Source organism: Lathamus discolor, chromosome 3, assembly GCF_037157495.1.
Source record: "Lathamus discolor isolate bLatDis1 chromosome 3, bLatDis1.hap1, whole genome shotgun sequence".
NCBI classification, from domain to species: Eukaryota; Metazoa; Chordata; class Aves; order Psittaciformes; family Psittacidae; genus Lathamus; species Lathamus discolor.
This window is the reverse complement of record NC_088886.1, coordinates 464,421-477,247: the sequence shown is the minus strand read 5'-3', so window position 1 is coordinate 477,247 and position 12,827 is coordinate 464,421. Positions and strand designations below refer to the sequence as shown.

The following is a 12,827-nucleotide window of genomic DNA, read 5'->3' as shown; positions in this document are numbered from 1 at the left end:
TTCTGACAAGGCACATTATACAGTTCTAGAGACTGGATTTTGGTGGCAGTAGACACAGAGCACAAGGATAAATCAACACTGTCCTGTACAGAAATAACTGACCCTCTTTGCATGAGAAAGAACAACTTGTTTCCAGAAAGCGACTGTCCCCTTTCTGACACCTTGCCAAAGCCTTGCCTTTCCAGGAACAGACAGTGGCTGCTGTCAGGCAATTTACAGGACTCAGGGCGCTCTATGTTCTCTCACTCCTTTCCCACATTTTTCTGTACAAAACACATGTGGAGCCCACCCAAGCTAACTAAGTGACCATTAACATCAGGTCTATAGAGCATACAGCCAAGAAAGGGCATAGTCACTCTTTGCTGCGGTTCCTTTTTCACCCCTTGAAGCCAATTTTATGTAGTATAAAAGAGCTTGCATGATCCTCTGCCTTGGCATGGGTTTAGTCCTGTTCTTTCTAACAAAATTAAATTCACTGTCCAATTGGCACATCACACGCAAATGCCCAGTAAGGAAGACTGCACAGGTGCAGCAAGTGCCAAGTGACCAAATAGCCCTTTCAACACTGGTTTGGCCAAGGTGAAATAGAGAATTATCTGGACTCATAAACCAGAAGACTGTTCCTCCAGAGAGGTAGGTACACAGACAGAAGGATACACAGCTGTCACAGCCCAGTAGGAAATACAAATTGCAATGAGTATGAAGGTGACAATTGGATAGAACAATGTAGACATTATGTAGCCAATAGCCCTGTGAAAGAAACAAAACATGTCAGTCAGCTGCAGCTACTTAAGAAACAAGCTTTTTATCAGTCCTCTTCTAGCATCATCTTTTTTACTCTGAGCTACTCATTGATAGTGGTAGCATAATCTAGAGCTGGGATCCCAGATTACTGCGAGTTCTTTCTTCAGATGTCTTTACATCTTCACTTTGTCATTCCTACCATTCCACTTTGATCATCAGCACTACAATCAACATCAGCAATTTGCCATGTTCCAGCCTGTTTTCTACTTCCTCCTTCTCCATTACTGCTTCACAGATCCAGCTCTTCCCAGGCCACAAACCCATTTCAATCACATCTTCTTGCTGCAGTAATGACCCTTTATTTCCTTGTCCCACCCTGCTTAGTTCATATGTTCTTCCCTTGGCTCCTACACACCAGAAATTACGTCTTGCTACTTTGCATTTGAGGACTCCGGTTGATATGCTGGAGGGAAGGGATGCCATCCAGAGGGACCTTGACACGCTTGTGAGGTGGGCTGATGCCAACCTTATGAAGTTCAACCATGACAAGTGCAAGGTCCTACACCTGGGCTGAAGCAATCCCAGGCACAGCTACAGGTTGGGCAAAGAAGAGATTCAGAGTGGCCCAAGGAGAAGGACTTGGGGGTGCTGGTCGATGAGAAAATGAACATGAGCCGGCTGCAGTGGGTGCTCACAGCCCAGAAAGCCAACCGTATCTTGGGCTGCATCAAAAGGAGCATGACCAGCAGGTCGAAGGAGGTGATCCTGCCCCTCTACTCTGCTCTTGTGAGACCTCACCTGGAGCATTGTGTGCAGTTCTGGTGTCCTCAACATAAAAAGGACATGGAACTGCTGGAACAAGTCCAGAGGAGGCCACGAGGATGATCAGGGGACTGGAGCACCTCCCGTATGAAGACAGGCTGAGAAAGCTGGGGCTGTTCAGCCTGGAGAAGAGAAGGCTGCGTGGGGACCTCAGAGCAGCCTTCCAGTACCTGAAGGGGGCCTATAGGGATGCTGGGGAGGGACTCTTCGTCAGGGACTGTAGTGACAGGACAAGGGGTAACGGGTTAAAACTTAAACAGGGGAAGTTTAGATTGGAGATAAGGAGGAAATTCTTTCCTGTGAGGGTGATGAGGCACTGGAATGGGTTGCCCAGGGAGGTTGTGAGTGCTCCATCCCTGGCGGTGTTCAAGGCCAGGTTGGATGAAGCCTTGGGTGGGATGGTTTAGTGTGAGGTGTCCCTGCCCATGGCAGGGGGGTTGGAACTGGATGATGTTGAGGTCCTTTCCAACCCTAAATATTCTATGATTCTGTGATGTCCTACAGGATTGACTTGTGGCATTTCTGATGCTATGTGTTTTGCAGGAGGCAGTTTCCAAAACGTAAAAGCAGACAAAATTACCCAATTCCTGCTGCTAAACTAGTAAATGCTGGGGAGAGTGCAAGAGAACCTTTGTGTGCAATCAGGAGGTGAAGAGCAACACATCGACTTCTGTCTGAGTCTAGAGATGCAGAAATCCAGTAAGAGGCACACAGGACAAACAGTCACTACATACTAGCAGTGTGCAGCAGCTCATGGGAGGCATCTTGGTTTCCACTGACTCCATGGACGGAGTAACAATTGTTAATTGTTTGCACCTATGGATTTCAAGACAATTGCAATATTTTTGAGAGAGTAGTTAAAAGGTATCGAAAAATGGAATCTGATTTCCAGTCGTTAGCAGCTTGTTTTGCATCTTCCTGAATACCTGGCATGGGCTGTTAGGTTTACAGGAATTGCACACAGAGCTTCATCTCATGCCTTATGCATGAAAGTAAAACCATCACCCTCAAGTGACCTTTCGATGCTGCTGAAAAACTACAGAATGTTATCACTTCCAGCAGGAAGTTTATGAACTTCCTGAAATCCTTCTACCTGTCAGGGCTGTGAACAAAAGCGTTGCAGAGAGTTAAAAGTGTTTCTGGACTGTCATGAACAGGAACTAAAGAGGATAATTCAGTGCTGCCAAAATTAATTGCTATGCTTGAACTGCACAGTAGCAGAAGACAGGAAACAGGTACCTGGCCGAATGCAGAACTTCAGAATTTCCTAATCCCTCTACAAAAATCCTAAACCCTAACTCCTGAGAACCATAACGTCAACAGAGAGGACAGAAAACTACAAACAAGTGCACACAGATAAACTCAGCGCTAACTCCATGTGCGCTGACAGAGCCCTACTTCTGAGGCCTATGAGACCTTAGCCTATTTGCAATGAAATCCAGGGGTGTGGTAAGTCCATTTCTCCTTTCTTATATTCCCATTAAAACAAACCCAAACCAAATGCAAACCAGAACTAAGAGCTGGCACTGGATAAACCAGGAACCACTATGAATAAAGCCTATCCAGATTTCAGAAAACACAAAATGAAGAGGTCTCCCACGCCCTCAACTCTCACATTCTGCTCTGCTTTCCTCTGTACTCAGAGCTCAAAAGAAAAGCCTTGGACTACACCATATTACAATGTCTGGTTATGGAATTCTCCTTTTCTCTCTGCAGATTTATGCATGTCCAGACAAAAGGTTGATTGGAGCCATAAGGATCCAGTCTTTCCTAAATTAAAAGCCCCAGTCAGAACAACACCACTCCTCTACCACTAGCATAAGTCTCCCTCGAGACAATCCAATGACAGAGCAAAGCTGGCAGCTGTAGGTCTTAGGCTCCTATTAGCAGTGTCCCACACTTGGCACACACCTCCTTGCACTGAGGATACATGGTGCTGCTAACAGCGTACGTACTCTTAAGGCAGGGAGCTGGGAGATAAGAAATGTCTTACTGCAAAAGAGAAAGCTCTTATAAGCACAATCTCAGTGACAAATAACTGGTGTTCTTTTTACTACCTGTATTGCTGGACAAATCCAGTTTTGTACTTCAACCCCAACTTCCTGCCCTTGGTAGTGCAAGATGAAGCTCAAGAAGAGTAGACTCCAGAGATCGTCTAATAAAATTCAAAATATATTCCCAAAACTCAGGCAAACATACCTACTGCCTTCCTTCAAGAGTGCAATAGCGATCCGGATCCGATTCCTTAGGAAGATCAGCATCAGTATGATTATGACCTCAACACCACAAAGTATTATCACTGGAAACAAACAAAAGTTAGATTTATCAAGAACCGAACCAATAGGCTGCCTCTGTAGTTCACACACACACACACACACACACACCCCGCCTTGTGTTTTGCGCTATTGCTCATGAACTCAATAGAATTCCCTGCTAGAGCAGCTCTTTGCTTCTCCCACTGCAGCTGCCAATCTTCAATCTCATTTCATACCTTTGTGGGGGGATATAGTACATGCCCAGAGTTTGTCAGAATGGGCAGGACCCTGACAGTTCATCCTTTACAAATGCTGCTTTTTATAACAAGCATTTTGCATGTTTATACTCTAATGCTGCTCATCTGTAGTACTTCGATACAATAAAGAAAAAGGAGATGAAGAGTAAACTTTTTCCTGAAGATTGCAGTTTTCTGAGACACACTCTCCTATAACATGTAGATGCACTTAAATCAATAGACTTGCCTGAGCATCAGCTTGGCGTGAGCTCCTTTTGACCTCATTTGAGTAAAAAAAAACAACAGAGGCTAAGACAGTACAGTTTCAGACAAATGATTTTCACCTTCCATTTGTGCTGCTGGAATCACACAAACCTGCTCTAAGATTAGAGAGCTGAGAGCACCGTGTCCCAGAACATTTTCTCTCTTAGTTGTGAGCAGTGTTTGATTCATAACTCAGATCTTGTTTAAACAGTCAGCTTCTGTCTGATTTCTCTTTGTGTCAGTTCAAATCCTACCGCTGCAATAGGAAGTAAAAGAATTCTCTGGACACCACCTCCAGAAGGCAGAGTCTTAAATGCCTGAAGCACACCTCCTCTGATCCTGAGACATATCCATTAATTCTGGGTGCCTCAGAGGGTTAGACGACATTTAAGCCAGCCAAGCAGTGGTGGATGGTTACACACAGCTGGACCTGTTTCCTCCAGCTGAAACCAAGAAGTTTTGTGGAGGGAGAGGAAGGCAAAGGGATGGTATCCCTCAGCCTTGGCGTCTCTGGAGGTTTGCACAGGGACAGGGGAATTGGCTTCAGGTCCCACAGATCTGACACAGTCTCAGAATCCAGACCCAGATAGTCAGAGATGATGTTCAATTGCAATCCCAAGTACTATCAGCACCCCTAGTCATCAGAACTGCACGTGGCAAGTGACTCCTGCGGTGGTCAGAGCCACAGACTTCCTTCAGAACAAAGTTTTTGTGACACACATTTCAGCACCTATTTTTGATATGGTTCTCCATGAAGGAATACATAGGCAGGTTCCTTTGAAGCTGGTCTCAATCCAGTTCAGCTCAGTCAAGTTAATGTAGCTTATCCAAAGCATTGTGAAAAAGGAAAGCAATGTCAGTCCGTGACAAGTTCTAGACTACAACTAAGAGGGCCTATGTTTTCTTCAAGGACATTTAACTGATTCGCTGGGTGACTTTGGAAAAGTCATTTCATTCCTGAGTACCCCAATTTACTCATTTGAAAGTGACACTGACCTCTGGATAAACTGTACATTGGTTACTAAGAATCAGGCAGGGGAGTTACAAGGAAAGACTTAATAAAATCCCAATATTCTCTACAGCCAGCATGCTAAAAAGCTCTGCCTCAACAATATGTAGAAGGTGCTTGTGAGCCCAATGATCCAACACAGTTACATGAAGACACAAAGCAGAGAAAGGAGATTTAAGCAGTAAACTACTGCTCTGCTAATTTAGGTACCAATTAGGAGAGGCAGTGTTTTAGGTTATGTGCCATTAATCATCAGTTAGTGCCTGTGTGCCTGATAATAGAGCAGTAACAGCAGTGCAAGTAGTATTTGCTCTCTTTTGTGCCCCTCCTTCCCTTGGGAGGGATGCGTATGCTGCAGGCTGTCTTGTTGCAGTAAGATTGTTTTAAATACGCTGCCCTTGTAAGAGAAAGCAGCAAAGCACTTTTGAAAACCAGAAGTGATGACATTTGTGATGGTTCATTCCACAGACTCAGGTCAGCCTCCAAGAAAATTCAGTGACCTGAATGTAAACAGGTCTACAAAAGATGCATAGAGTTATTAGTCTCATTTCTGGGGCCCACAAGGAGGGGGCATAAACACACAGAGAGAAAAACGCCCATCCTTATCTTCATCAGAACTTAGTTATTGCCTTCTTACTCCCCATTGTGAAGGCTGAACACACAGGAAGTAGAATGCTAATAACACAAGCGTTTTTCACTCTCATCACTAGTGAGACTGCATTATGGTCCCTTACAAATACACTAGTAGCCTTGCAGAAAAAGTAGATTTTTGTACTATAGAAAGAAAGAGAATTCTGTTTACTTCTATGAGCAACATACGTAGAGGAGATTTTAACAAGGCAGAAACTGTAGTGAAACAGTGACTGAATCTCCTGAACATCCAGTAACAGATACCAAGTTTAAAGGGCACTTACTAAATGCTAACCATGTTTGCCTCAGCTGCAGGTACACTCTGAAGTCTGTCTGGAATCCAATGTCATAAACAGTGAGGTCAGATCCAGGTATTCCTTTAAGATGGTCGTACTCCCAGTAACAATGCCAGATGCCTGTTAGAAAATAATCGATATCATTGGATAATTGGAGTGTTTCTGAAGAGTGCAAAGACAAGGTTGGGGTTGTTCTAAATCTTTGACAAGTAAAGTGTTTTCTCCTCAGAACATCAGATAAGCAAAACCCAAACACGCATTACTGTGAGACTGGTCAGCTATAACATCACGTCTATAGAAAAGAAAGATGAGTACAAGTGAATGCAGACTAAGCACACTGTGATCAGATAGTTCAGGTTGCTACATCTGGTGCTAAGTATCAGCACAGCTGGATTCTCACTAAATTTCACTGCCATTTAAGCCCTTCTCACTTAACTGTGTCTAAACCTAGGCACTAGTTTTCCCAACTATAGCCTTTAATTGATGTAATCACTTACTTTCCTTGCCCAAAATTAAGCAATAAGGAAAAATAAATAGCCTCAGAGGGTGGAGGATTACACCTACCATAACCTATAATTCCAATCACACCAAAGATGAAAATCCAGAAGAGAACCCCAGCTGTGAACCTCAATAACACAAGGAAGAGCAGACTCACAATCATTGCAATGAACAGCCCACTGGAAAGACAAGAAACAGAAACACAGGGAAAACAAGTGTGAGACTCTTTCTCGCATGCCTCTTATTCCAAATGAGGGTCACTTCATCTCATGTAGGCAAATGGTTTCTAAAAATGTATTTCAAGATCTTCCTTATGAAATATTTCCTCATGGCTCTCTGCTGGTAGAAACAGATTACATATGATGGTCTCAGAGGACGCAGACAGATATGTTTGCGCACACTAAGTTCTCAGGGTGTCTGAATGGGACCAGTACAGGTCTGGTTTGGTCATTTACACTGGCTGACCAACTCACTGGCTTTTCCAGGTCATGGCCTAGTCTACAGCACAGAAAGTTTAACTGGAGAATTACCTGCGTGTGGGGAGATTGCTGGTTTATGTCCTCCATTTAAAATCCCTGCTTGCAAAGAAACAATATTAGGAAAGAAACATTTGAGGAGCTTTCCTAGAAAAAAAGAATTCATTTTAGGAGGAAAACCAGTGACTCTACCCATCAGAGAAGAAAATGATCAGGGCATAGTCATGCATAAAAAGAAACTGTTAAGAGCCATCAGTGGGACCCCTAGGAAAGACATCTCCAGTGTCTTTATCAAGTCTATGGTAAGGAAATATTTGCTTTCATTTCACTCCCAGAAAGCAAGTCAGAAAGGAAAGAATGACTGCAAAAGGCCTTTTTACTCAGGGGGGCCTTCTAAAGCAATGCGAATAAAGCGGTGTGAACAGTGGTTCCATCCGACAAAGATCCAGTTCAGACGCTTCACAGAACATTTAATTTCTCTAGAATTTTGAGGTGTGACATCAGAATTTTGTTTTAGAACAGACTCAAAAGAAATGAAACCCTCTTCTTGCCTGTGGTCAGGAACTTCTCTTCTGAACGTTCCCAGTTTATTTAGCCAGTGACTAAAGATAAAAAACAGGTCAGCCTGACCACAAATAATCAAAACTGGATGTTTAGGGCAAACTAAGCCAGATGGGCAAAGGGACAAGAAAAAGAACATCTGTTTAGTTAAACCTTTGTAAACTGGTCTTGAGTCCTAGCCCTTTAAATGTCTCCCAGCATGATGTTTCCCCTTTCTGAATGGTTTGTTTGAAATTCAGAATGTATTCCTCAAAAAAAAAAAAAAAGCAAAAAAAAAAAAGCTGTCATTTTGGAGTTCCTGACTTTGTTCCTTAAAGCTGTTCAGCTACCTTTAGCTACAGTTAGCTTCAGATTTACACGAGTCCTAGTAATACCAAAACTGAACGAATACATGGTAACAATTGTCCTTAATAAAGTGGTTCCCTTAAACTGAGCCTTGAAAGCAGCAGTTCTTTGGGGATATGATAAAAAGAACAGAGCAATTCCATATTTGATTTTTAATCCTGCCTCCTTTCACCATCAGGCCTTCACTGTCATCACCCAAACTCTGGCACTTTAATATGTTTGTCCAGTAGTCATTTGACACATGCTGTCATTTGGTGAAAACTGTGAAGAAAATTCTATCCAATTACTTTAAAAGTAACCAAAACTCCTTATAAAAGTATCCTATTTGAAATGTGGAAACTGGCTTCAGCATTGAGAAACTCTCTTCAAATATGGTCAATTCTCTTTCCAGTCCATCTGTTGAGCAGTATCTCCTTCGAAAGAATCTGCACTATAAGCCTGATTTCAGTAAGGGATCTAGACAGAACGGCCATTTATGCACACACACTTAGGTGTTTGCTTCAGCAGAATAGCTACTTCTTTTGTTTTGGTGCTGCATTTTTACTAATTGCTGATTATTGAGTAATAGTTGCAAGATAAAGCTAACTCTGCTCAGTATTTTTTGTTCTATAAGTTGCTTTGCCTGTTGCACTGGATTTATGGAGTTATACTGGATTTATGTATTATAATGAATTTAACTATATATTGCTAGTATCAATTTAGAAATTGGGATGTGTTTTATATAGATACTAATGACATTTAGCAACTGCAATTAGTTTGAAAGACTCTAAATTAAGAGTTTTTAGTTTTGGAATTACCGTACTGATGGGTCCTGCAACAGAAGACAGCACCTCTTGGGTTTCTGCCTGGTAGGGTATTTAAAAGCTACTCCAGACCATACAGTATGCATGTATGTTGTGCTATCTTTATCTCATGTACAGAACCATAACAACACTATGGCAGAGTTAAAACTAGGTTTGGTAACAAACACATGCGTGATCTATTTTTCAATTCCCCACAAACTCCAAAGTGAGTTTGGAAAAACATAAAAATACCCATTAGAATCGTACATTAAAATCCAGTACCAAGAAATGGCATAGTCTTCAAAAATTTTTACTCCAATTGATCTTGCATCCAGGACATTATTGATGCCACTGAGAAAAGACAAACCAGAGAAAAGGTTACTTTAGATAGAAAAGCAAAATGTATTTAAACAACAAATAGGCACAGTGAAGGAATTTGAAAGATCTTTGCTAGTGGTGAGTATATTACTATCCTCTAGCTCCAGTTCCATAACCAAGCCAACATCAACCACTGTTACCCCAAATCAAAACAACTGTAAAAATGCTTATACTGCTTCTGAAAAAGCAGTGTTAAAAAAGCTTTGTGAGTACTCACTGTCATCAGATAGAACTGACCATTATGTCACAAGTGCATACTGTTCAGATCTGCATTGTACCAAGAGCCAAACAGTTGTCACTCCAGAACTGCTAATAGCAGAGAAGCGAAAAACAGCTCAGTGAAGCAAAAGGAGGACTTCTTGTTTTCCTACCCTGCAAAGTGCTTGCCCATATTAATGTTCTCCTAACATTAGAAGAAATGAAGAATCATCTTATCAAAGAACAAACAATGTAGTCATAGATGCCAGAAGGAGGAAACTTGTGTGTTACCACGGCTAGTAAGGTGCTAGAATGTGGTAGCCTCAGATCTAGAGGTAAGAAAAGGTATCCCCGTGCTCCAGACAGGCTGAGTATGGAGAGCAGCTGGAAAAGAGAGGTTACTGTAGTGGTTTTCTCTCATCCTGGTTGCTACCCAGGATTGGAGATGCTTGCTGTCCATCTGCAAGGGAGATGCTGTCTGGCATCAGAGCCCAGGACATTGCCTTTGGACCTTTAGACATGTGCTAAACACAGGAGCATGCCGATGAGGTGAGATGCCAAAGTACTAGAACAGTCCACGGTAGTAGAAAGGCCGTTGTTGGAAGGAAGAGCTGAGGCTATTACTGGCTGTCCCAAGTCCTGCTGCATGAGGACTTCAATTTGAACCTCCTTTAACTTTCCTTGGTACTAACTTTTGCTAGGAAAACCAAGTAGAATGTTTTAAAAACTGACAGTCATTCTGAGGCACACTAAAGCTTTTGGCTCCTTGCTCATTTCTGCATACCACAGTGCTGGTTTTCCCTATGGGAACTTTGCAAGTGTTCAGGCACAGAAACCATCTACTAGCAAGTCTTGTCTGGGTACCCTCAGCCATTTGCTGCAACACATTCTGACCTTTTTTTTTCAATTCCTAAATTATTTCACAGTCTCAGAATCCAACAAGCAAGCACTAAAGAAGGGTAAAACATACTTTGCAGCTTCCCTGAGATCGGTTACGTTTCTTGTTTTCCCTCTTCCGTCTTTGAATGTAGTCTGATTTGCCACGGTTAGCACACCATTCTTCGTGGAGAAGTCCGGGAAGCATCTCTTCAGAACTATTCAAAATACCAAAAGAAAGCAGAAATGTTACACCTCATGTCAAATGAGCTCCACTTTTGTTGCTTGTCTTTTGTGACATATTGAAACAATTTCAGAGTCAAGATCAATTGCTTTTCAGCTGATTATCTAATGGAATGTTGACTTTGAGAACTCTTGCAAGAGCCATTCTATTAAAAATTAGGATTTTTATGCTCTGGGACTTCTTGTCCCAGCTCAGGAACAGTGGGAACACAGCTTTCAACTGGAGATTCTAGGTGCTACCGAATAACAACAGTAGTATCTGTAGCAGTTTAAGAATTTGTAATAAATGCATAACTTACTCTCTGTCACTATCTGGGCAGCCTGCAAAAACTGTGGCTTCTCAAATATGTAATTTCATGGTAATTATCAAACCAGCCCCCAGGGACAGACTCAACATGACTGGTCACAAATGTTATTAGCACCCCAAACAACACATAACAGCAAGTGTCAGTTCTTCATATGCCCAGTGAGCTCCAGCACCAGACACTATCACTAGACATTCTTGGAAAGGTAGCAATGGAAAAAAGACAGAAACTATTAGTTAGACAGAAGGAGGAGGAGATTATAAAAGAGAAAGACAAGGACAGATGTTTACATACTCATTTACGTTGCTCTGCTCTTCGCTGTACCAAGTCCTTGTTTTCATTCCAAAGGGAAGAGCAGCTCCTACACAGCTGTACTTCACCTTTAGCTAATGGTTCTGCACTTTCCGTATCAGGTTCCAATAAGCACTGATGTCTGGGCTCAATATTCAGCCTGGAATACCTACCCCCAACTCCCCCCCAGTTATTTTCAGGAAATAATCAACTAACATGTCTCTTTTCCTCCCTCTCTAATCTTCACCTCTTGCTGTAGTATAAAAGAAGATAATAGCTTCTTTGCAAATGATTTTCTGTCTTTTGGGTGAGTACATAATTTTCATACAGATTTTTAATTTTTTATCATTTCATCCATTATTTTCTCTTTTTGACAGCCTGTGCCTGGCTTACACAATCTCTGATTTAAAGCACGGGAAAATAAACAGCAGTTCCCTATTTGCAAGAGCTTCTAGGTCAGTGACAGATACTTTTGAGCTCTGGGACCTGTGCTTGTCTACTCAGAAACACCTGCTGACCACAGTGACAAAACCAGCTTTTTGTTTCCTTAATTCCTCTGCCTCCCTGCATAGGCAGCACTATGTGCAGCACTGAAAAGCAAGTTGCGCTGTAACTGGGCTCAAGTACCACCTGAACTTCAACAGCTGCCCAGATGAGCCTTCCTCCAGTCGTGGCATTTCCTTCATGCCAACAGCTTGGCTTAGGTTGGGTACTCACATGCTTTGAAAAGCACAGTTTGTGCTGTAAAGCATTTCTTATCAGTGACAATTCAAGAGCAAGAAAGAGCTCAGCTTGACCCAATCACACTCCAAGTGCCCATGGATAGCACTCTAGTAAAAATAATACTAAATCTTTATACTTTCAAACTGTTTAAAACCGAAGGGATGCCACTGCCAGGTAACAGCCAGCTCCTTGTGATCTTGCCACAAAACACTTTTCAGAATGGAGCTGTGCTTTCATGTGAACACTTACAATCTGCTAAGATGTGTGTAAGAAATAGAACTACTCACAAGGCCTGCTTGGAATGATCATCGAAGGACAATCTTCATCACGTAGGACTTGAGCAACAGACTAAAAAGGGGAAAAACAGGAATGCTGAATACATAGCAGAATAACTACGTAGGTTTTGTTTCTCATCCACTCTGAAAAAATGCTCCAAACTGGACTCTGTAGCCTCCTCCCCAACCTTAACTGGTGGAGCTTCAAGACACATTCATGATGTGAGAATCCAACCTCTCAATGTGATTTGGGAAAAGACTATTCTTTACTTTTCTAGTGACAAAAAAGAAAGAACTCTTCACTTTGGATCAGCAGGTGAGGCAGTAATGACTGGGCGATTGCTCCTTGCCTCCCCCTTACTTTTCTCTTAAAGAAGAGTAAGAATTTAACACAACTAACATAGCTGACATGCTAGGTGGTTTAGAGATGGGAGAAATAACACAGTACGTTTGAATCCAAAATCAGTTCCGTGAAAGACAGACTTCTTTTCCTAGCTGAATTACTGAGGAGCTCTACATAACTCAGGAGCCTTAAGAACTGGTTTGAGACACTCTGCTCTACTGCTGTGGAGTACTTAAGTACTAAAGGATACTTGCCACAGTACCACAACCACATGGGT

General features: G+C 42.2%; 1 protein-coding gene across 3 annotated transcripts in view; it reads right to left on the bottom strand.

The window, feature by feature from the left end:
- The window catches only part of SLC44A5 (solute carrier family 44 member 5), a 105,694-nt gene that overhangs the window by 15,722 nt on the left and 77,145 nt on the right, over positions 1-12,827 (bottom strand). For all 3 annotated transcript variants that reach the window (XM_065673011.1, XM_065673012.1, XM_065673013.1), the window contains 7 exons: positions 12,220-12,280; positions 10,465-10,588; positions 9,186-9,269; positions 6,821-6,933; positions 6,245-6,376; positions 3,766-3,865; positions 658-750 (listed from right to left, as the gene is read on the bottom strand). In XM_065673011.1, the coding sequence (XP_065529083.1) occupies positions 658-750; positions 3,766-3,865; positions 6,245-6,376; positions 6,821-6,933; positions 9,186-9,269; positions 10,465-10,588; positions 12,220-12,280 (707 nt within the window). The remainder of the gene's footprint in view (positions 1-657; positions 751-3,765; positions 3,866-6,244; positions 6,377-6,820; positions 6,934-9,185; positions 9,270-10,464; positions 10,589-12,219; positions 12,281-12,827) is intronic.